This window comes from Leptosomus discolor, chromosome 2, assembly GCF_034619465.1.
Source record: "Leptosomus discolor isolate bLepDis1 chromosome 2, bLepDis1.hap2, whole genome shotgun sequence".
NCBI classification, from domain to species: Eukaryota; Metazoa; Chordata; class Aves; order Leptosomiformes; family Leptosomidae; genus Leptosomus; species Leptosomus discolor.
In genome coordinates, this window is record NC_141392.1 from 35,344,211 (window position 1) to 35,368,638 (window position 24,428).

Here is a 24,428-nt window from a genome sequence, read left to right on the forward strand (position 1 = left end):
CACACTTGGGTGAAGAGGCCAGCAGGAGAATGCCAGCACATGTGAACTGGAGTGGGGTAAATAATGACAAAAACTGGCCAACTTCGCTCTGCTCCTCTTTCTGGGCTATTTGTTAGTTGACAGAAGCTAGATGACCACCGAGAGCCATCCAAACACCAGCAAATTCCACAAATTTAACAGAAAGGTCTTTTGAAAACGTACCCCAACGCCTTTATTTGCCTGCTGAAAAAAGAAAGTTGCATTCGCCCAATCATGGGGACGAGTTTTTACGAGTTTCTCTATTAGGAGCGACCGGACAGATTGGCTTGTTTATCTGAAGAACATGAATAGCAAACAAAGAATAGTTCTAGGATGTGTCTCATCTTGTCTTGTAAGATCCTGGGGAAATTCACTGAAATTGAAGGTGGTGTGTTTAAAACCAATAAAAAGAATGATCTTTCCTCAAAGCCTCATCATTTACCAGTAGAACTCATCACCATGAGGCAATGTTGAAACTAAGAGCTCAGCAAGAATTAAAACCAGGTTGAATGTTGAATACGGAAAGGCAAAGCTGTAGCAATAAATATTCAAACAAACAAACAAAAAAACATGGGAGGTAGGAATTGGATCCTCTTGCTTCAAGATATGAGCTAACTTTTAATTTTTAGAGGTTAAATGAAATGTTCCCTGGGGCCAGGTTAGTCTGTAACTGGCCCCTGCAGCGTTTCTTCCCTCTGCCTGGGTTGAACCCGTACCTGTCCCTCTATGGGACCGTGTCCTAGACTAGACCGCAGGGCTGATCCGCTGTGGCAAGTACAGCTTTACTGAAAGGAAACATTGGAAGGGATGAGAAGCAATGCTGGGTGTTTTAGCTGACCAACCGCACATCGCTAAAAAGGGCTGATGGAAGGTCTCAAACCCTTCGAAGTCGATGGCGGACTTCTCACACGTTTTAATAGTCTTTTCATCTCACTGCTGTGAACACCTTATACAGATACGAGCTCTTGTTTTTAATGCAAGTTACTGAACGTAACACATACTTAAGCAGAAAAGCCTATATTCACAACAGATGTTCTTTGTAAAGGAGAGGTTACATGAGACCTGCCACAAAACCTGTCCGACAACTCAAAGCTATGGTGAAGACTTTTAAACAAGTAGTGATTCACAATTTTTCACTGAGTGACACTGAGGCAGCCCAAGAGAGACCTATTTTCTAAAAAAATCACCCTCCTCTGATGTCAAAGGGTCACCTTTGGTGGAAAAAGTCAGATTTTTGGTTAAAATAGTTCTTCAAAGTCCTCAGTGTCAAAACAGAGCCTGCAGTAGGCACCTGACAGCATGAATGGATGGGCTGCTCCACCTTGAGCTTCAAGCCTCCCATTTCAGATAACCATGTCCAGCTTTCTTCCAGAATACTTCCTTTTAGTGAACGAGGACCTCCTTCGTTATTAAAAATCACTGAAAATGAACAAGAATAGCCACCAAGAGACAAACAGGATGGGACTGTTGTTTAGATGACACTGCAGAAGAGCTAGTAGCAGATGAAGCCCTAGCACAATTTTCTGAGTCTGAAATGGATGGGAAAATGCCTACGGAACATTAGAAAGGCAAATTTATGGCCACTAACTTGCTGCCTGAGAGCAGTTGAGAAGGAGACATTGATGTCCACACAATGGAGTCTCATAAAGGTAGGTAACGACTGCCAAGAATCTGCCAGGCAGAGTTACATTGCAGTGCATTGTCTGACTATTTCAGCCCCCAAAAGTACTGTAACCCTAACGAAACAGAGCTGCTGCCAAGGGAATGCCTTTATCACAAGCACACATCAAATTAGCTTAATATTGAGCAGGAAACTTGTAATTTCTTTGGCTTCTGAAACATAGTAAATCAGAGAGGCTATTTAAAATTTTGAGCGCCATGTAAACACAAGGTCAGGGTTCTGACCATATCTCAGCACGTGCAAGGATTTATTCTACCTGGAGTGGGACTGACTCACAGGAAGACAAACATTTGTGGCCTGCAGGCTTGGCAACCTAAAATTATCACAGGACAGAAACTTCCACAAAAGACGAATTGCCTGAAAGATTGCTGATTTTCTCTACATGACGAGTCAATACAGTGGCCACTAGAAAATAACAGAAAATCCAACAGAAACAGAATGCCGGGGCTTGATAAAGATTACGAATATATTTTAAATGTGGAACCACCAATCCAGATAAAGAAAACACACAGTTTGTGGCCCAAAATTGAGACAACAAGAGGTGAGATTCAACTGAAACACCTCCTGTAAGAAAGTGATGCTTTCTGCCTTGATGACAGTGCCTGCAGGGATCCTAGCACTGAGCAGAACCAACATTTGTCCTTTAGCACCTTCTGGTATTCTTTGTACCTAAAGTTTCTCACATAGCACAACTTCAGAAGAAGCACAAGCTTGGGAAAAGTATACATCAGACCTTTGCTTGCAGCACAGGAAACATGCACTGCTAACTGATACGCTCAAACCTTTGAAGTTACGGAAAAAACAGTAGCTCACGCTTGGAAATCCACCAAGAAGGGGATGATGGTCCAGCAGATGAACTATTTCGCTTGCAGATTGACAAGTACAGTTGGATGCTTTATTATGAGTGACAGCAATTTAGTCCTCAGATCAAGGTGCCTGTTTACTTGCAAAATAATGGCTGGGTCAAGAGTCTGAAGTAACCTTAAAGTTGTTGGATTGTGCTCTGCTAGGCAGGATATTATCTCATTTTTACCAAATGTTGCCTTACTTCCTTCACAACATAATTCTCGTGGAGCTGGCAAGGGGCAGTGGACAGTATAGAATGACTTCTTTAATGGACAGGGCTGAATTTAACCCAACAAACTGCCTGCAGTGAGATGATGGTTGGCGATGAATGTGACCTTGTATCAGTGTTAATGAAGACGCCTGCTCTTACTGGGAGTTGGCATGTTTGTACTTCTGGGATCCAAAGCTTTCCAGGGCTAACTGGGCAAGTTTTCAGCTAGGTTGAGGTGTCCTGGGGCCCCACAGTTTCCAGTTTTGAGAGAAAAGATGGGTTTGGTGGTAAATGAGAAAAAAAAAAAAACCCCAAGAAAAAAGAACAGGGCTTTCTGCAGACTGCAGTGGCATCATGGGCCAGGAGCCCCAGGGTGACCAAAGTGCCTTTCTCCTCGCCTTGTCTTTACAGACAGGCACTGATTGCAGAGAAAGCTAACTTTCAGGCATAAGGCCAAAGACTATGCCTACCACATGAAAGAGCATTTATATTGCAATACCACAAAGAAAGATGGAAACCAATTAAAAGAAGCAAGTGTCTGTTGGGTCTTGCAAGACTTTTGGAAGGCTCGCAAGCCTATTCATAGCACCTAGGGCTCTCCCAGAGTAGCCTCCTGCTACGTGGGCAGCACTGCACTCGGGCTCTCTTCTTCAAGTTGGCCTCAAGTACTTTGTCAACAGGTTCTTTTGAGGCAACGATGAGGCTACAAGCCAGGGATGTGCATGAGAGGAGGCCGACTTATCATTCAGTCCTTTCAGTCAATCACAATTCTATGTTACTTTGAGAAAAAAATAAATACGGTCATTGTTGGTGCTGAGCTGCTTTAATGATTTTGGCTTGGGAAGGCTGAACACGCACATTGCTCACATCTGATCTTGGAAAGGCCTCCTCCTGGGAACTTGTGCCTAACAACACCCAGATCTAAGACTGAAGAGATGTGGTGAATTAGAGAGTCAGAACTGTGAACTCTGGAGGTTTGGCATGGTGTGTTCATTCTGTGGGAGCTCCTCAGCTGCAGAAATGCTGGGTATTTGGAAAAGCATGGCCAGACGGTCTTCCTTTACCAAAAGCAGGTCAAGATTGCCTCATAGGAACGAACTGCTGATGGGAGGTAATGGAAATTGGAGAGGAAAGAGTTTGCCAGCAAGAGACTGTGGAGGCAACACGACAGAAGGGAAATTGGAGAAAGGTTGACAAACCTCAAGAACTCAAGAAGTTCTCAGTTGCTCATAAAACGCATGATTCTGGCAACTACAAAACCAATAGCTGTGCAGAAATTTGTGTATGAAAGATCTGGACCCTGAAGACTCGTGTCAGAAAAATAGCTTACTAGTGTGCCAGTTTATTTGCATTAACAAATTTTAATGAATAGTTTTGCACTGCATGGATTCAGTACCAGCAGGCATTTCTATAGAGCTCTGCGTGCTTCAGGTCAGTCAAGTCACAGTTGGATGCAACGTAGAAGCACAGTTACCGTATTGTAAACGAGACCTTGCTCATAAAGTCATTGCACTTCTTTCACCCAGGGTTTTGGCAGTTGCCAAAACTCCCATTACCATAACCCTGGCAGCAAGTTAACAATCCCCAACACTGAAGAGAGAAGCATCTCATCAAGTGCTTTGTAATATTGCTTTGCTTCAAAAAAGGCAGTTAACGACCAATGCATAGTTTTGTGAACTGTTATCATGTTACAATAAAAATCACTAACTCTTGTGCTCGCGTCAAAAACCTTTTCTTCTGTCCAACATAAACTACTATTAGTAATATCCTTCTAGCCTCCGAATTGTTAAGATTTTCCAACAGGGAATGCTCACAAACTGGCACCAGCAAAAACTCAAAGCAGCATCACATACACATCATTCACATATTCAGAACTTTCTGAAATGCTTTCACTCACTTTTTATGCTAATTGTAAAAAGGTTGATGGTAAAGATGTTGTTTTCAGCAATACTTTTAATCTTTCTACCTTGCCAGAACTGCTGCTGTTACACCATCCTTTCTCTTGCTTTGCTTCAGCATGGGCATCGCTGTCTTTCACAATATGGTTGGACAACTCTCTACCATCTCGTAGTTTGGCAAGTTTTCAGTTCACCTGAGACTGATCATGCTGAGCTAAGCAAAACACTGGTGTATATGGAAAGTATGTCTGGCAAACTGCTATAAAAACTATGGTGTTATTAACGCATTCTTTCTGATTTACATAAGAGATGAAAATATGGAGAGACCGTGATGATTTCCCCATCTAGCTACAACTTTCTTCTTACGTATATGCACAGATATTTTTCACATTGGTTGCTAGTGAGCCTGAAGACGGTGACAAAAAAAATTTTTAAACGGAGTTCATGTCTCAGGCAAAACTGAACATTCATAATTTTCCTCCCCAAGCCCTGACACTGGTGAATACAAATCTGCATTTACTTTTGAAAATTCCAAAGAGAATTGTTTTTAAAAGGCAAAACTTGGCTTAGGGAGTTGGATGCCTCCTCCTAGCTTACCCCTCCCCCTCCTCCAGCACAAATTTGTATCGCAGACTGGCCAACCCCAGTAAGAAGCATTCAAGACAGTATAATACAGACTGGTAAATACAGCTCAACAATCAGGTTTGTGAAGGTGCAGAGCATATAAGGGATTTATTTTTGATAGTGAATCTATACACATATACATCATCAAGCCCCCATTGAGAAGCAGACCACTCCAAGTGATTAATACAGCTAAAGGGGGCAGATAAGAGATCAATGACAAAAATCATCTGGTTAAAAAAAAAAAAAAGTAAAAGGTGTTACATTAAAAGGGCTTTTACTTTGCATGTGAAACAATACCAAGAAACCTGTATTTTAGCACTTGTACTCAACAAGCACTCCAAAGTATGCCGGGATGAGAACAGAAACCCATCCTTTCTAATAATCTTGTGACAAAAGCTAAAAGACATCATCCTATTAACTAGTGATCTCAACTGCTAATGCAGAGTACTTCCTGGTGCCTTTTATGTAGAATGCCGCTATTAAAAAACCACTAAACATTCACTGTGAACAACACAGAATCATTCATCTTTTATCAGCATCTCTTGTTAGAGGAGTATGAGAGGGGCTGAAGGTGTCATTGATATTATAGAGTGGAAATTAATCAGAAATTTTTCTCATATTTTCCTCATCACACTCATTTACTTTTGTACAAATTTACCCCTGCTAAAAAGTTCATACCCAGCCCCCTGTTGTACGCTTTTAAGTTGAGAATATTCAACGAGCGCGTCAACTGAAAGGCACCAGGTCCTAACACAAAAAGCATTCGAAATTCTCATTTAGTTGTCTTTATTTTGCTAGCGCCATGTGGTCCTTGAAGATGTAGAAAACACGGGAAGCCGAGTAAAGATCAGAGCAAGCTCATTAGCATTCTGACAAAATTGGAGTGGTGGAGATGTATAGTTTGCCTAGTTTGTCGTTTTGAAAGCTACTGGTGGTAAGCTTTCTATTTCATTGTGCTTTTGTCTTTTTTGGGGGTTTTCAACGCAGCGGGGTGGTTGTTAGCCTAGGTTTTCACAGTGCATTGTGGGAACCTTGCCTGCACATTCAGCCTATATAGTATCATTTGAGTTCAAGTCAAAAAGTGGTGGGTTGTTTTTTTTTCTTCTATTTATTTCATAATCACCTATGCTAATGCATAATTGTTGTCTGGCTGTTAAAACCGATCCTGCCTGACACCTGGTTTATAAAGTTAAAAAAACCCCAAAGAACAAAAAACCCCAAATAAAATAAACTCTGAGCTGTATTTTAAAAAAACCCCTCTTTTAAACATGTTGCTAGTTTTCTTCAAAAGACAAGATAAGAAGAAATTAATTTAAATTCCACTGTTTACAATAAACTAGAAATGAATTTGAAACAGATCCAGTTGATTAGAATTCAAAAGAAACTCTTTCACCATATAAGATTCCCAATTCTATTTCAGAGTCTGTTGAAGGAAAGACGGGTTTATATGCGCCAGAATTATGTAAATAATGAATTACCTCTTAGAAGACCTAAAGAAGTTATTACTGTGGTCATTTGATTTATTTTTTTATTATTTTTTTTTTCCTAAAACATAAGGCTCACTTTGAAGGGCTAAAAGGGCTACATTAATGCTGCTATTCGACATGAATGTTTCCAAGTTGCAATGAAATGGATAAAGGTCTTTTTGGATGAATTTATCTGCTAAATCCTTGTGGCTGCCCTCCTATCTCGGATGATGACCCAAAAGAATGTCAACAGCTCATTTCCCAGAGCTGGAAAGAGTCACTACGCAAACCATAATCCGCATGTTCTCAAAGAACCGTTTTAAACATTACATTTCACAAGCTGTTTAAAGAGCTTTTTTTTTTTTCCCCCTCTCATCTCCACTATCCTACCAATACTTTGGACATCAGCGCTTTGGAAACGAGGGCTTTAACAAAGTTGAAACGTGACTTTTTAACATAGTGTGTGGTGGGTCATGCATATGTGCACAGGCGTACACGCACTGAGCAACACGTGAGCGCCCATGGATTCACAAGCGCTCTACATTCACGTCTCTTAAATTCTAACCACACTAGGGCAGGGACAAACAAATGCTAGGAATCCAAATATAATTTACTCACTGGATTTTTTTAATATAATGTGTGTCATGCTGCCAAAATCGCAGATATCTCTTTAGTAGGAAAGGATAAAGCCTGGCTTGAAAGGAGTTACAATGGTCTAGATTTTGATACAGTGAATTTTACAATGGAGTGGGGACTGAAGATTTATTTACTTAGCAAGGGGGAAAGGATAAACAAATATTAAGAGAAAAAGACACTTTATAGAAAACCTTCAAAATTCTTTCTTTTTGTCATGTGCTTGGATAGCATCATTATTAGTATCATCAAAACAGACTAAGACCTGCAGCCTGTCTCTGCTGATCAAGAAAAGCAAATGGTCAGGCCAAAAAGGGAACACTGGTCTTTAAAGCAAAACAAAACAAAAGTACAAGGAGGTAAGCATCTGAAGACAGAAAGCACCTTGATACCCCCACAGCCATGTGGACTGACGTATCTTAAGTCATATTTAAAATCTAATTTCACTCTGTGCCCATGTGAAATACATGAAATTTCATCACAGGAGATGTTGCAATGGTTAAGCTATACATGAAGAACTATATTCCTTCCCCAACTAGAAATAACCACCCAGCCCTGAGAATTAAATAGCAGGTGTTATTTTAAGCTTAACAAAAGGCAGAATTTTGCCAGCTCCGAGATGCCACTTTTATTTCAAATCTGCTTTTAATCACTCAGTTCCTTTTCACTCAGGTTCCAACTCCCAGCATAAGCAAATAACCTGGAGACTGTTATCCACACGACAGTAAAGGCAACTGAATTATTTTCTATACTTTGCAATGTGCTTATAGCTGCAAAATTATTTATCTCCTTCACTGCATTCTACTACGAAAGTTTCCTCCAGAAGAATCACCAGGACCCGCGATATCAAATTAGAGGGCAGTCAGGAGTGTCTAAGTCCAGCTTTAAAACAAATATTATAACAATTACTTAGCCATATGGAAAATAGGGTATGTCTTTCCTGAAAGCTTTTATACATTTTCTATCTCAAATTTCAACTTCATTAGAAACTATTTCTGACTAGCAAGCTGCAAGATTGCTAAATATCTAACTGTTAACTCACCATGAAGAAAGAGACTCTTTTGAATGGCAGAACTTTTCCAAGATGCAAATGAACAATAATCTAATTTCGACAGTAAATTAACTGAAGGATTCATTTTAATATGTTTCAAAGTCTCTGAAATTAAGTGGCAGTTGCAGCCTATGCAATACACACACATACGTGCACCCGCGCTCACGTACGCATGCTACCACAACACCCCCGCTGCACCCCACTCCCATCTTCAGAACAACTCACATTGTACTTATGTTTAGGTTCCTATGACTTAAAGGCCAGATGTTTCACAAATGACCAACAATTGGAGGTTAGAATAAATTAATGACTGATTTCTGAGCTTTGATGGATTTAAGCATACTTCTTTTCTCAATGTGCCATGTGAATGTTCGCCCGTTAAACTTTTTTTTTTTTTTTTTTTTTTGACAAGTGAGGCCACCCGGCAGAAAACAACTGATGCAAAACCCAGGAGTAATCCCTCTGTTTAGTTCAACACTGTGGTTAGCCTTAACACTGCCTCTATTATCCAATGGATTTAGAGAAACTTTCATTTATTTGTTGGCCTCAGTCTTCCAACTTTGTTGCCTTCTTAAAGGACCCAAGACCCATTCCTATGTAAATACATTTGCATAAGGCCACAATGAAACTTTCTGGGACTCGGATTAAACTTGCAGAACTAGATAGCTGCGCTGCGCATATTTGTGATCTTCACGTAAGTACTTTCACAAATACATACGAGTAAATGAAGCTGATGTCAACTCTCACTACAGGAACGCCTGGAGCTTAAAAGAAACGCTCCGTCATAAACTACGGACCCAAAGCCCTGAACGCTGGAACAACTGGCAGACACAGCGCCCAAATGCGAAATTACAATACATCTAACGAACAAAAAGGCCTTTTCATTTAGGAGCTGTTAAGATTAGCACTTTATTTGCCACAAAATGTCATCTTCTCTCATAGCCTCTTCCTGTTCTGGTAGGACAACAGGATCCCTGTTCCAAAAGTGATGATTCATAGCTACTTGGTTTTTCTTTTTTTTTTTTTTTTTTTTTTCTGGCTGCCTCTGTTTACAAAGAGTACCTAGGGTATAACGTATTATTATATACTGCACACAATACAGCCTTCTTGCAGCCAATTCAAATATAAAACTTTGCATCCAGCAAGTCTATTAACAAACAGCACCAGGATTAATCCCTGCAATTACCACCCCCAAAAATGCTGGTGGATGCTTAGTGCAATTTCGTCCACTCTCACAAACAAAATGCCAATACCTTAAAGGTTTGTGTTCTGTGAGAGAGGCATGATGGACCTAAAGTATATACTAAGGACTGGTTTTGTAATTTCACTGGCACTGATGACTGTGGGCCAGGAATTGCAACTCAATATATTCTTTTGGTATGCATTTAAGGAGATAGCAACTCCTTCTAGGGGCTCAACGAACACAGATATCTAATTCCTTGTTTTGCAGTAGTCTGTTTTAATCTAGTTTAAAAAGCTTTGTATACATAACATTTTTTTTAAAAAAAACCCCACATTATAGCATAATTTAAGTCCACTACTACAACAACAAAAATAATGAAGCCAAATATACCAAACTTAATCACAGACAAAAATACACTGGCCACTAGAAGTTGAATTGGGTAAGTGGAAGCATGTTAATGAAGACACTGGCACAAATAATAACCAGTTCTGATTTACACTTTATTTTCCTTATTGCTGTATGGTAAGCCTCTGCTGCCCCGTGTAAATACCATATACAAGCCCATTTTCTCTCATTGGCCTAAGCACATCAATACAAGAGCAAATGAACTACCAAAGTGCCCTAATTAACAATTTTGCAAGTGAATGCAGACATCAGTGCCACACTGCAGCCATTAAAGTCTATTCCTTGCCATATCTGTTTCTGTTAACATTTCAATAGACCAATTAAATGACCTTTCCCCCCCTCAAACTCAATTAAGCTATCTGAACATCAATTGATAACTTACCATGTATTTATGCAAAATGTGCAAGCAAGAGATTCATTTTTTTCAATCCTAATGATGTTTTGAAGAAAAGAAAACTATCTTAACTATCCTGTCCTGGTATTCCATGGAGAGGGGGCCAGGGATGGGATTGCCTCCCAGGGGAGCCTGGTGGGCACGTTGGCATTGTGGCAGGCGGTTTGGAGAAAGCAGGTGTGAGGCAGATATTCTTCTTCCATGCCATTTGGTCCATACGAGGCAGCTGCCTTGGGAGGTCAAAAGAAAGCGGAGACAGCCAGCTCTTTCAGCTTGTTGGAGTATCACATCGCTGGGTCACAGCCAGCACACTGGTAGGTGGCACAGGGTCACATCAGCCAACTTGTAGATATCCAGAATTGTCGCTTTTTTCCTGATTTTTTTTTTCCCCCTCCCCCCCACCTTGAGTTTTTACATCTTGTTCTAGAGTGGAAAATCAAAGGGGTGCCCCAACGCATGCATACACCTTCCTGAGCACCACTTGGTAAGGTATGACATTTGACTTCAGCCTTCCTGCTCCATGTTAAAAGAGGTGATTTGCTAACATTTGCATTTTCCCAAGGGGCTTGCCACACCCTGAATCTGTTTGTCACAAATTCAGCCGTCTTGAGCCTTGTGCGGAAGGAGTTAAAGGCAACAGTGAATTCTTTGCTCATGTTAAAGGCTAGATAAGGGTCAGTGTCTCCTCTTTAAAAGCCCGGCCTTTGCTTCTCAGCACAGGTAAAGTTTCCCCCAGGGTGTGTAGACAGGGACTGAAAGCACGGTATTTAAAATAAGACCATCTCAATCTAGGACAGAGACATTTTGATGCTGCTGCTGCGACTAATTTAGGTGAGAAATATAAATTTCTTGGCTTCAAGAATAAAAAGAATGACAAATTTTCCAGGAAAAATAAGGAATGAATATTTCTTTAGGTCATTCAGAGGAAAGCTTTGGAAGTACCTATTCCCTCTCAGTAGACTTTTTCAGATACAGAAAAAGCTCTTAATTCTAAACTAAGTAGAAATCAAGCAGAAAACACAGAAGGGGAGGGAGGTATAAATTGTTTAGCCTTCGTGACGTCTCAAAAAAAAAAAGTTAGACCTGAACAAATTAAAAAAAGCACTAAGCCCCAAGAGTAATCTTTCTTAAATTAAGAAAAAAAGTAAAAAGAAGCCAAGCTAACAAACCTACCCCAGATCTTTTTCAGAATTCTTTGAAGATGGGTAGGAGAGAAAATGAAGATCCAACTCTAACAATTCTATTTGAAGTTTTAGTTTGAATCCCTTAAAAAAAAAAAAAATTCTAGTGGCACCCTGGGATAGTTCAACAAAGGCCTGGTTTCTGGGGAAAAAAAGCATTGTCCCTTTCAGAATGTTAATCTGGTATATCACTTGCTACTACACCCCAGCATGTACTTTTGCTCATATCGACAATTAAAAGAATACATTTATTAAATAGTCTTATCACTGGATGTTATAGCTTGTAATTCATGCTAACTAGATAACCAAAGTAAATTTTATTTAAATTCTCATTTCTTTATGAAACTTTGTAGATGGTGCATATCTCATGATTAACGGACAACGTCTAAAGCATCCCGTCCTCTAATCTTCCTAAAATCCCTTTTCATCCGATTGTTTAAGACTGCTTGAAAGGCTAACACCAAGCCTGACTACTGCACATTTGGGGGGAGGGGAGCCTCTGTAGGTTAGCTAATTAAACTGTTTGTCTTCTGAAACATTTAACTGGCTTTAGAGATTATTCTAATTAAGAATGATGTTAGATGTATTTTTTAATGTAGCTATTAAAATTAATCATAATCCAGCAATCTCATGTGCTGAACTATGTAAATAGAGATGTGCTTGAAATCCTGCTGCATTTTCTTTATTTGGGAGCAGATCATTATGGATTCTATGAAACACGCATCAGTACCAATGTAATTTTTAATTAAGAATGCCTTGAGAAACTATAACTTTTACTCCATATTTATGAACGGTAAATAACTAACCTCAGCACAGCCAGGCACTACAGTGTTTCCCAAGTAGTCCGACTACGATAGGGGAATATTAGCTCTCATTCAACCTGTACATCTTTTTCTCTCTACTTTGCAGACCGTTTATTCAACTGAAGTGAAGGAAATCCATTAATTTTGGAAGGTCTGCAACTTGGCAATTGCAACTTCTCGTGCTTTTCTTTACTAGATGTACAGCAGAGCTTTCACAAATATTGCTGGCAAGGAATTTTAAGAACAGAGACCACATAAAAAAGTTGGCATTCAGACAGAAAGAACGGCTGGGGCTAGAAGCCAATATGTAAATTGGTTAGTTAAAAAAAATAAATCTATTACGATTTTCTCCTTAAATAATTAAGAAAACAAAACCAAAACAAGAGAGAGAAACAAATGAATTATGATTGCAGCACACACAACAGGCAGCCTCTATCAGAACTCAGAAGGGTATTATACTCTAAACACTTTTTCTTCCCTTACTGCTGAAAGATTAATACTGGTTATCCCATTAAAGTTGGTAAAATGCCATTCTTGTGTCTTAAAGCTCTAGCATTGGAGGTCAAGAAGTGTATGCTGCTTCTTACAAGGCTAGTGTGGATGTAATCTTCCCAAAGTTACAATAATTAATGTTAAGCTTCTTTAGCAATACGTTTCTGAAAGAACTTGCCTGATAATATACTTAGAGCCTGGCTAGCTGTTTGTGTTTCTGAGCAAGAAATGTATTCTATGCTGCTCACGTACTTCAGCTTAAATCTTTAGTCAAACTAGGGTGATGATGAGCAGTTTGACTTCCAAGTAGAAATAATATTTAAATTTGCAAAGGTGAAACATTTTGGGTGTAGGGAAACCAGGGGGCACAGATACTACTTTCGAATGCTTACTATCACTAACCTGACGGAGGTGTGTACTGTAGAGCTATATGGGTCTATTTTAAGATACCCATTCCCTAAGAGAAAGCTGCCTGTACAGGTGCAGTACATTTATTAGAAGGCAATCTATGGCAATTGCAAAAAAGCCACCATTGAAGGTCTGCGCTCAGCCTGTACATTACCATTCCGTACAAAAGCCCTCTGCCCCATGTGCTTCAGCTTGGAAGCTGTGGTTATGAATGAAAACAGGGAGTTCAAGATTAGATCTCCTCCTGCTCTAAAACTAAGATAATTTTATTTATTTCAAGCAAGCTACCTCCTCTTCTGCCATCTCAGGATTTGGCACTTCATGTCTCCGTTAGCAGTCTGGGTTACAGCAGTATTTCCGAGTCATCCCACAAGTAATGAAAAATGTATTTTTCTGAATGCATGGACTTTGCTGCAACATTTTTGAATGCCACCTCTATATTTCATACTTCTACTTGGTGGAAAACTAACAGACAAACACACCTCACAGGTTAAAAACTAAAGGCCATTTCTGCAAGTAGAGTTGTGAACGAGAGGCCCAAGAAAGCCTGAGCTAAGACGCTGTAACTGAACGGAGCAGAGAATCTCATCTGCACCTTTGTTTTTGTCTACAGCAGGAAAAACAAATCCTGACGACACGCATGTATTTATCTATTTGCTTCCATTTTCAGGCCCGTGAATGCAAGCTTTTTCTCTGGGCATAACGGCTTGTTCTGGTAGAAGTTCTTTTTGTCTTTCTATGCAGATTTTAATGCAACAGCATAGGTAGAAAATTCACTCTTGAATGAGTTCACAAGGGGAAATTATGCAAAGACGTTACTAATCAGTCGATGACCTATCCTTTGAGGCAATACAGCAGACACAGGAATATCCAAAACAAGCCACCCTTATGCATTATAATCACAAGCAATAGGTATGGAGACTTAGTCTGTTAGCCTTACAGCATTTTTCATGATTCAAATAGGTGAGAGAAAGAAAGGAGGAAAAAAAAAAAAAAGCATCCTGAAACACAAAGTAACCTAGACAGTTTACTGGCAACCTGACCCTGAGATGGATCCAAAAACCAGTTTCACAGCCACGAGTGTGGTTAACAACGGTGTCAGTCAGCCAGCCCTGAAGCTGTCCAAAGAACCAGCCAGATACTGCTGCCGCCCAAGAAAAAAATATATTCTAGACCTGGCTTCTGGATAATATAGCTGTAAGGCACAGGCTCACCACAGCTGTTGACTATGCTGAAGATAAGGAGGGAGATAGAGGGAAGCTGCGGTCCTGACACCAGCAGCCCAGGCTCTTGGCTACCTAATGGCCTGACGCCTTTTGTCTCCCCTCTCTTTTGTATATGTGCTCTGATATAAAGAAATGGCGCATTTTAGCCTTCAAATAGTATGCAGCCAGACAAGCAGAAATATACGTTAATTTTGATTATCTGATGCTAGACAACTTGTATGGTTTAATTAAATACGTACGTAAGGACTGTAACATACCATTGTATATGTGCCCTGGACTGCTATTGAAATAAAACATAGCATATATGTCCATACACTAATGTGTATAATACAGAAATGCTATCCCTTTAATATATTTTGCATATATCCATATTATTTTACACCTCTAAAACAAAAACCATGTTTCCCAGGACCCAAGTTTTAGTGCCCTGACACTAACCAATGCTAAAGGACAGTAAAAAATATTATGGCAAGATACGAATTCATCCTGGGATGAGATTTAATATAAGTAGTGAAAATTTCATTCTATTGCAAGAGACCAAATTAACTATTTAAACCCTCTTTTTGTGCCTGTACCTTTTTAGCTCAACCTTTTTCCTTTTCTATTAATAAATTCAAATGTTTCCCTCTTATAAACCTCAGTCCTTTCTATCTTCAAAGCCATGTAAAACGCTAACTAATTAATACATGTGACTTTCCTTTCACATGTGGCAACAAAGCGTATGCTGCTTTTTCCATTGGTAAGAGTTAATTTGCAGTGACACAACATATGTGTTTACAGAGTTTCTAATGTTTGTTGTTTGGTTCACTGTGTAATTACTCCTATTGACAAGGAAGCTTATGCACTGAAAAAGGAGGGGTGACATGGTGGCTGGGAGATGGCAATCCTGCCCCACTTTGAGCACCTGTGGTGTTGAAATTGGGTAGGAGTTGGAAAAAAAAACCCAACACCCCAAACCCAGAAGAAAAACAAGTGTAGAAGACTCTCAAGCCACAGGAATTGCCATTAAGAAGGCAGAGCTTGTCAAGATCCACCCCACGGACTACCTGCACTAAGGGGAACCTGCATGAAGGGGAACCACCAAGGTGTACCAGAGGCTACAGCGACGGTAAATCTCAGCAGACTTTAACTCTCCTTTTTTGGATCTTCTCATTTAGAGGAGGAGACGCTTCTGGGCAGGGTCAGCACAGATAGACTGCAAGATCTCAGCGGCTTGATTCTCATCTTAGAGCAGCATCACAAACCCAAAATAACTTCCATGTTGTCATTAAGAGTTGTACTAGGTAAAGCAGCAGCATGAAAAACACAATCAAGGTGAATGATGGGCCAGTGGAGAATGGAAATGATTTAAAAAAAACCCTTTAGTGTTTAAGATTCACCCTGGAAACAGCAAATATAAGATAACTGTCAATATAGACAGCTTATCTGCCCAGGCAAGATTTTACGATACTGCATTTAGGTAATGGGGCTAATGAAAGAAAACAAACTTGACAAAAACAAACCCATGAGGACAGTTTAAAACAATAGATTAAACCACCTGCATTATTTCCTGTGCAATTAAACTCTACAATTAGCATACAATAGGAAAAATACCAAAATGGTGATAGTATCGCTTATCTGGTTCTCTAGTGAATCAAATTTACAGCCACCCCCGCCGCACACCGTACATTAACTCTTCGTACCGTGGGTATGTACAACTCTGAAATATAAAATTAGTTGCTTTTGAAGGACACTGAGCTCCCTCTGGTGAAGGCATAACAAGTTTATTAAGTAAGCACCACCTCTGGAAGTATAATCCCCTCTGGCTTCTTCCATGGAGTTTATTGGTTCAGTTTTCCTAACCATGAGCATCATTAGGGCAATGCAGTAATTAAGAGTTGTTAGAAAGTGAATTCTCAAACTGCAGATTAGAAAATTAAACTATTTCCTGATTACATATTAATGGAGCACAACAATAGCAGTTGCCATAAGCTTGGAAGGCAACCAAGGGATAAATCTGTGTACTTAATTACCATAAACAATGGCTGCATAGAAATGAAGTTTTATGCACATTCCCTTCTGTAATATGTCTGATATCAGTACACACTTGACAATTCTTGTTCAATTATCTCTATTATTTAATGCGCTGTGAACGGCTCTGTGTAAATAAAATTAACCACCCCAATTACTTTGAATTCATCTAGGGACAACGTAATAAAAAATGTGAAGAATTCTGTATGCCTATTAATATAAAACACTACAGACGCTTTCACAAGATTTTCTAGTCTATATTTATTTTGTCTACATTTATTTTAGTGCACTGCTAATTCAATTACATTTACCATCAGTGGTCAATCAGCAGCAGCAGAGGTTTTTGTGGGGTTTGGGTTTTGGTTGGTTTTTTTTTGTTTGTTTGGGTTTTTTTTTTTATATTTCATTAATCCTTATACAGTACCACAAACATGCTCATCCACTGGTAAGGTACAGGATTTCATATGGAAAATACAAATATGCTTCTAGTTGAGTTTGGGAGCTTGCAGTTAATCAGAAAAACAATTAAAACACTTCATACCTTGTGGTCAGATAACAAAATATCTGACAGCTGCAATTTTTTTTTTTTCAAATAGTCATTTTTGCAATTAGTGAAGAAATAGTGACCAAAAAAGAACTAAATTTAGATTAGAGATTTGTAAACTAGGCTTCTTTGGTTTTTATTTTAATTGTATTATGTGATAACTCTGCATTTTAATTGGCACTTGGATATCAAGATGATAGACACCTTAAAATACAATGACAGAAGAATTCGCAACAGAGAAAGACACTATCAGAAGTAGAGACGAAACTACTTTATCCACTAACAGGTAAGGCACAACATGGGTAAGTACCATCCTGAAGAAAGTAAGACAATCCTAAATCCTACCCCTCTTGTCGTTTAATGTCAAGCCATTATAATCGAGGAAGAAGGGAAATCAATGGTATTAGATTATATGATTTTTATACTCAATCATACCACTTATTCCTCTTACTTGAACCTCTGTGCTGTGTTTTCTCTAAACACTTGCACCCACCGAATTTTTTGTGACAGTGTATTTTACATGGTGTAAAACCCCTCCTGTATAGGTAACTCTTATGTACATCTAGACAGCGATAGCAAACGTGCCATAAGCTTATTCTACAGAATTCAAGGCACTGAAGCACTGATTCCCCTCACAGTTTTGCAATGTACAATGCAAACTACATTTCCCTGGAACAAGGTGAGATTACATTTTCATTTTAAGTGCAACAACCAAAGACTGAGGTTATGCCACCAGTGACATAAATTACTGGATATTAATAAAAGTGTGACTATTCAGATTCAAATGGAAACCAGCAACCCGGGAATTTTAATAACTTTTATTTTTTCACACAACTTTGAAAAGTGGTTTTAGTCAAATCATGAGCAGCTGGCACTGAAAATGCAAAGCTTCAGCCAGTTCCAAAGTCCTTGCCTGGTTGACGAACTTTGAAAATATCAGCTCCTCTTTGGCCAAGAGCCAGAAACTTGGCTTCCCCAACCAAAAAGGCTGTCTTGCAGGGCTGGAAAATGGCAATGCATATGCAGGCGAGGACCTGGGCTCTCTTCCTACGGCCCCATATCCATTAGGTGCCCTTTTCCTAAAAGATGCAAGGGCAGCAGTGAAAGGGATCCCTCCACAACCCAGGTTGCATCCTAGGGATAGGACTAGAGAGCGTCATACTGGGGACTCCTCCCCTCCTGGTCCATGGCAGACAGGGAGTGGGGCATAAAGAACCTCCAGGATCCACTCCTTGCAGCTACCCACAACCACTGTCACCCTAGTAAAGCTAGGGTGGCATTTTCAAACTTTTATTTTAAATGCCAGAAACTTTCACTAAAATGTAAGCAGAGTGTCTCAATGAAGTCAAACAGTGCCATGAGCTGGAATCTAACCAAAACCATATATTGCCTATACTTACAGATGCTTCTCTTTTGGTGAAAGGTATGAATTCTTCCACATTTACCAAAGCCCACACTGTCCAGGGGTTAGTCACTATGTCCTTCTGGTCTTACCACTAGCCCATAGTAAGGAAATTCCCACCTGTTTTAATGCCTTGACACACAAGAGCAGGAGACAAAAGTCTCCTGTGAAATGAACATAGCCAGAACACATATTCAAGCTGCAGCCTGAAACAATCCCTCCTGGCTGAGCCGCAAAAAGAACTCTCAAATGCAGAGGATGAAGAGCTGCCAGGTGGCAAAGAGTCCCCCACTGGAAAAAAAAACACTCACGGTTTTGTGCTGGAGGATGATGAGAAGGAAGAGAGAGCACTTTCTTCCTAGTAAAAGTCTAATAAAGAACAGGGCCAAGCACACTGGAGAAGGAAAAGACGCTCCAGTCCCCAGCAGACACAACGGGACGAGCAGACGGTGCTCTACCTTCTTCTCAAATTTAATTTCAAGGCAATAACTGAGCCATGATGTGAGTCTCTCAGCTGTTTCATTTATCTTGTATGGTGTTGGCACATATGGAAACAAAGCTGGAAACCCCAATACAAAATGTGCTGCTACGTTGATGGGGACAATCATCCCGCAAACATTTGTTAGGACATTTCAGCGAAAGCCCTTCCCCATACAGTTGTACAAACACAGCACCCTGATTCAGCTGTCGAGGAATAAGGTCAGCAGAGACTCTTACTTGCCTGAGGCTCCCCAGTGTTACAACCCCGAGCAGTACAAAATTAAGAGATGTGCTTAAAAGAGAAGGTTAATTACAAAACAAACTTGTTTTGTGTCCTTCATGTTTTGTTTTCAGGATCTTTCTTCCAGCTACGCTTGCCCATGTGACCTCCTGGTTCCTAAAGCCTGCACTACCAGAAAAAACAAATATCAAAAGACTTTTCAGCACACCTCTGAGACTTGGCAGCATTTCATGTTTCTCATCTTTTCGGTATGTACCAACACTTAGGGGAGATTTGCAAAACCCTGAGATCATCATCAACAGCCCTTCAGGGCTTTTCTAGCTATCAGGCCGTGGTTACTTTCTTCCTTCAAACTTGGCTTTACAGATCACTTGGTGGCCTGTAGCAAGCTGGCAGGTCATATGGTGTTGACTCATCTTTTTTTTTTTGTTTCCAGATTTCTCTCTCAGACAGTCAGACATTCAGATGAAGCAGCCCAGACCCTTACAGAAGAAGCTGGGACTAAGACAGAGGCACAAGCTGATTATTTGTCTGTATTAGGAATTATTTCCTGAAGAGAGGTAGAGGAGAAAAACAAGTGCCATCCTGGCAAAGAGAGACACTGATGAGATGACATACAGTAGGCCCTCTGAAGCAACGGCAGTAGCTACCAGAGAGGGAGAGAGAAGGAGCAGGCAGGAGAAGAGCCTGCAGGAAAGCGAGGCAGACAAGGAGCTGGTGGAAGAGAACTGCACACGGGGTGAAGAAACAGAGCTGACACAACAGCGTTTTAAAGGCACAGCAAAAAGAGATGTTCAGATTTTTTTTCCGCTACCATATCACATTAAGGACTGCTAAAAAACCCCCAACCAAACCCTCCTAATACTACTTCTCTGTGTAAGCAATTGCAGTCACTGCTACAGGGATGTTGTCTGATGACAAATGGGATATTGATTGGCAAGGGAGGTGGTACATGAGATAGGCTCTCTGTTAAGATGTGAACCACAGTTAGAGAAGTTTGAGAATCCCTGCTTTCAAGGCTATAAAGTTAACTATAGGTAAGAAAGTCCACTTTTCACATGTTTTCTTCTAAATCATGTTTTTTAAGCTGAGAACATAAATAGGATCTTTATCAAGGACTTGTCAAATCATTTGTTTTAAGTTAGATCCTGAATGCTCAGGAAATGATCAAGATTATAAAAGAAACTTTTTTGTTACGGCTGCATCACTTGTCCCCTTATCACCAGGAAAAGAAGCGACGGGTATTCATTAGTATTCCTGTTACAACCCTTACAGCTACGCTGTATAAGCCACTCTAGCTGTATGCCAGACTCCCCATTTTATGCAGGATACTTAAAAGAAACGTCATCTCATTGTGCGTATGGCACGAAGAATACAGCAACTTTTGTCATACTTCAAAACACAATAAATTAAAAAAACACAAGAAATGTAAGAAATCTCTTTTAAAATGGAATAAATTACATAAATAATAACACGGTTATTAGAGTTTTAAAAATCCCCAAGTGCTATGCTTATGTTTTCATATATATCTACAGGCGGTATTTGGAGTTCATATAAGACTTGTGAAAAATTGTACTGTCTCTTTTGTGCAGAACATACGTTTTACAAATATAACAAAGTACACAAGAAAGTGCAGGATAATATACACACATTTTCTCTAGCTAAATAACTAAAGGTCATGTAATGCACTTGAAAGAGTACTTCAAAAGACCGTAACAGGTAGAAGTCCTACTAAACAAGCATTCATCCAGGATGGAAATAGTTTCTGAGTTACACATTTTTGCAAAACTATTTTAAAAAGTCAAACCACCTGAGCACATGAGAAAGTAAACACATTTAAAAACCCACCCTAATATTTGGATGCATGTGGCAAGCTCACTTCAAAGTACTGAACTTCTAAATGAAGTCTAATCATCTGTATTTCAACACATAACCCAGCATTCAAATCTACTCTAAAATCTGTTATTTCAATTAAAGTCTTCAAGTTTATAACATCAGATATACCTATAACTTAAAAAGACAATTTCTCCACAAAGTAATTTCAATAATTTGGACCAACTAACTTTTTTCCCCAAGGGACAGGAAGAACACTTTTTGGACCTATGATATTATTTATTTTTGAAATATCAAACCACCAATTGCTTCCGACTGGTGCGGTCAAACCACGCCATCTTTGATGACCATCAGCACTTGATACCTATCTAACATTCATTGCGGAAGTCAAAACCATCATGCTTTTAACAAAAAATCGCCCATATACTTTAATCCTCTCAACGGCACCCACAATGCCAAGTATTACAGACTTTTAAAACCTCACTCTCTTGAAAATAAATAAATAAAATAATTGTGGAGGATCAGTAACCAGATAGTATTCTCAAATTTCAGTGATGTAGTCAATGGAGCCTTCCCCCATGTACTGTGCTCTGTTTCATGCAGTACATGGCTTTAGCTGGCCAAATCTTTTTTTTTTTCCCACTGAATCAGTAGAACAGTGAAGATCTTACTTTTTTTTCTTTTTTCTTTTTTTTTTTTTTTTTTTTTTTTTTAAGCAGTGGCATATCAATGAGGCACAGATGTGTATTCCAACTCTGCATGGATGAGCACACTGTTCAATAGTGCTGGCTCACACGGTATCAGGGCAAGTTATCACTTCCCATGAAGGCACTCTTATCACCAGGGCCCAGAGAGGTGGCTGCAAATCGCAGCCTTTTTATTTTCAAGGCAGTTTTGCTGAACATTCAGGCTTCAAAGATTCACACTTCCAAAACTCTATAAGAGTTTGTGAACGCTCAATTTGCCAAAACTGTTTACAGTGTAATTGGGCACCGTACCTGTGTCCATGAGATAGCGAAGGCGCTTCTCCACCAGCGCGGCACGGGTGTCAATTTGCTTTTGCTCATTCTCTAGTGCTGCCAATTCTCCTACAACATACTGACTGGTGTCTTTGAACCCTTTCTGTTAAAGAGAACAAACAAGAAGAAAAAAACATCACTTGTAAGTTGCATTTTTCCTTTCCACAAACACTTAGTAAGGCACTTACCTAAACAACCAAATATCATGCTCGCTACCAAAAAGCTAACACTTACATTTAATAAACTTTACAATTTTGCCAAATGTCCTTATTTGTTTATTAAAATGCCTTGGTTTTTCTTTAGGGAACATTTGATTTTGCAGTTTTTTACTACCTGTCTGGCTTTTTGAAATTCCTGTAATTTATTTCTAAGTACATAAAAGCTGCTGTAACAAAGCATAATGAAAGGAAATGTAATCCAAATAAAGCACTATTTAACATGCCATTTCTACTCTTTTCAGGTCTTATTCAATTTTAAAATGCTAACTTTAGGGGCTAGAAGAACTAGCACAAGAGTCTCTAATGACAATTAAAAAGTGGGCTTTTGAGATGAAAACCAAACCTGAAACAAGCTACCTGGCTTGTTTAGCTCCTCTGGGTCAACTGTAACACCAAGGCTCACCAGTCTGGGCTATCATGCCTCTCTGGGTTCCTCTGACTGCAGACAATTGCCCTGCTACACGGTGATCTGTAAAAATACCGCTAATTACTCTAACTGGGATCCTTATCCTAAGGAGTGGTGACAAATGGCACCGGGCAGATGCTCAGGTGCACGGGGACCAACTCAAGCTGTCCTGCCTCTGCACTGGCTCACACCCAGCCAGGAGGCGGCCCTGGGATGCCACATTGATAAATTGGATTGAACCTTAACAAGAAAGCTGGGGAAACACTAATGAGTCAAGTCTGCCTCTTATACCCTATAACTTCTCAGCATTGCCCTGCAGATGACCACACAAATCTCCAAATATTTCCAAAGCAGTTTGGCTGTCTCACTAGGAGCCCAAGAACAGTCACTTAGTACCTCCCAGTTATTCTTATGTGGCGCAATGACTTTCACACAGTATTTTGGCTGTACCGAGTTACTACAGGCTGTATACAATGCTGAAATGTCATTCTTGAAGCACATTTTTGCATAAGATAGGCAAAAAAAAAAAATATTACTCCGTCTGAGTAACTCCACTTCTTCCTGCTATGCCTACCCCAGAGCCTTGGAGAATGGCTGAAACTGGGGAAAAAAAAAACCCTGGCACAACAATTTCATGTTTCATCTGCACTCTATAAAGGATGCAACTAAAATCACTGTCCTTTGGAAACACAAAAATGCACAGGCTTTTTTGATGAGGCTTATTTCCCTACTAGAGGCTAACTTGTTGCTTTGTAAGGGTCTCAGATATTTTCACCAAATGTTTTCAATTGTTTTTCCACAAAATCATCAATTCGGCTTTGTATTCAGGCAACAGGTCTAATAACCACTTATTTCAAATAAAGACACATTCAAAATGAAGGCTAATGGCATGGCTGAGCTCCCAGGACCAGCAATGAGCACAGAACCTTGAATTTTGGGGTACCTGAATTTAAGCACATTATGCCCCCATTAATTTGGTTCTTCTCTTCCTACACAACAGCCAACAGTATCAGCTCTAGTGGAAAACCCTTTTCTACCTGTTGTATAGCCAGAAAAACAACAACAAAAATACTCCCTGAGAGCAGTCCCTGAAGGGGAAAAAAAAAAAAAAAAATAAAAAAATCAGTCTGGGGAGTTGAGGTGATGTGCAATATATTTCTCTTTCATCGACTATAATTAATCGAAAATAGTATGAAAACTTTCCTAATGTCAGCATGCATAATTGTTAACAATTGTTATTAGAAGATGAAAAGAAATGCTGTGCCAGCCTGAAATATCCCAAGAGTTCATGTGTATCATCTGCATATCTAATACGAACTTACTGTGCCAGACCTTTTCAGCTCTGCAAAAGTACAACTGGGCTATAAATAACTCTGGCTCATAAAAAGTTCGATGTTTTGGTGTAGATATGACAGTGGTACAAAATTGCTACTCAGCTCTAGATTGCTTCAGCAAAAACGACAAATGTGTTTATCTAAACTGTGGAGAGCAACAAACAACCACCATCAAAGGCTGTGTTGTGTTTTCAGACAAAAAAATTCAGGTTAAAACTTGTTTTTCCTGCTTCTGTCCCGCAGCTGTCCATCAAAACCAGCTTTCTCCCCGTGGTCTATCAAATATTTCCCTCACAAATCAATTTTACACATGATCAGCCCATACCCCTACTGAGCTGAACCTCCCCGTTAATTAAGTGAAGAAATTACCATATATATTATATTAATGCAAACATCATTCAGCTAGTAATTCACGGCTGAT

The 24,428-nt window shown here is 39.6% G+C and overlaps 1 protein-coding gene across 11 annotated transcripts in view; it reads right to left on the minus strand.

Moving 5' to 3' along the window:
* The window catches only part of EHBP1 (EH domain binding protein 1), a 224,063-nt gene that overhangs the window by 14,518 nt on the left and 185,117 nt on the right, over positions 1–24,428 (minus strand). For all 11 annotated transcript variants that reach the window (XM_086460878.1, XM_086460876.1, XM_086460875.1 and 8 more), the window contains one exon: positions 22,029–22,152. In XM_086460878.1, the coding sequence (XP_086317004.1) occupies positions 22,029–22,152 (124 nt within the window). The remainder of the gene's footprint in view (positions 1–22,028; positions 22,153–24,428) is intronic.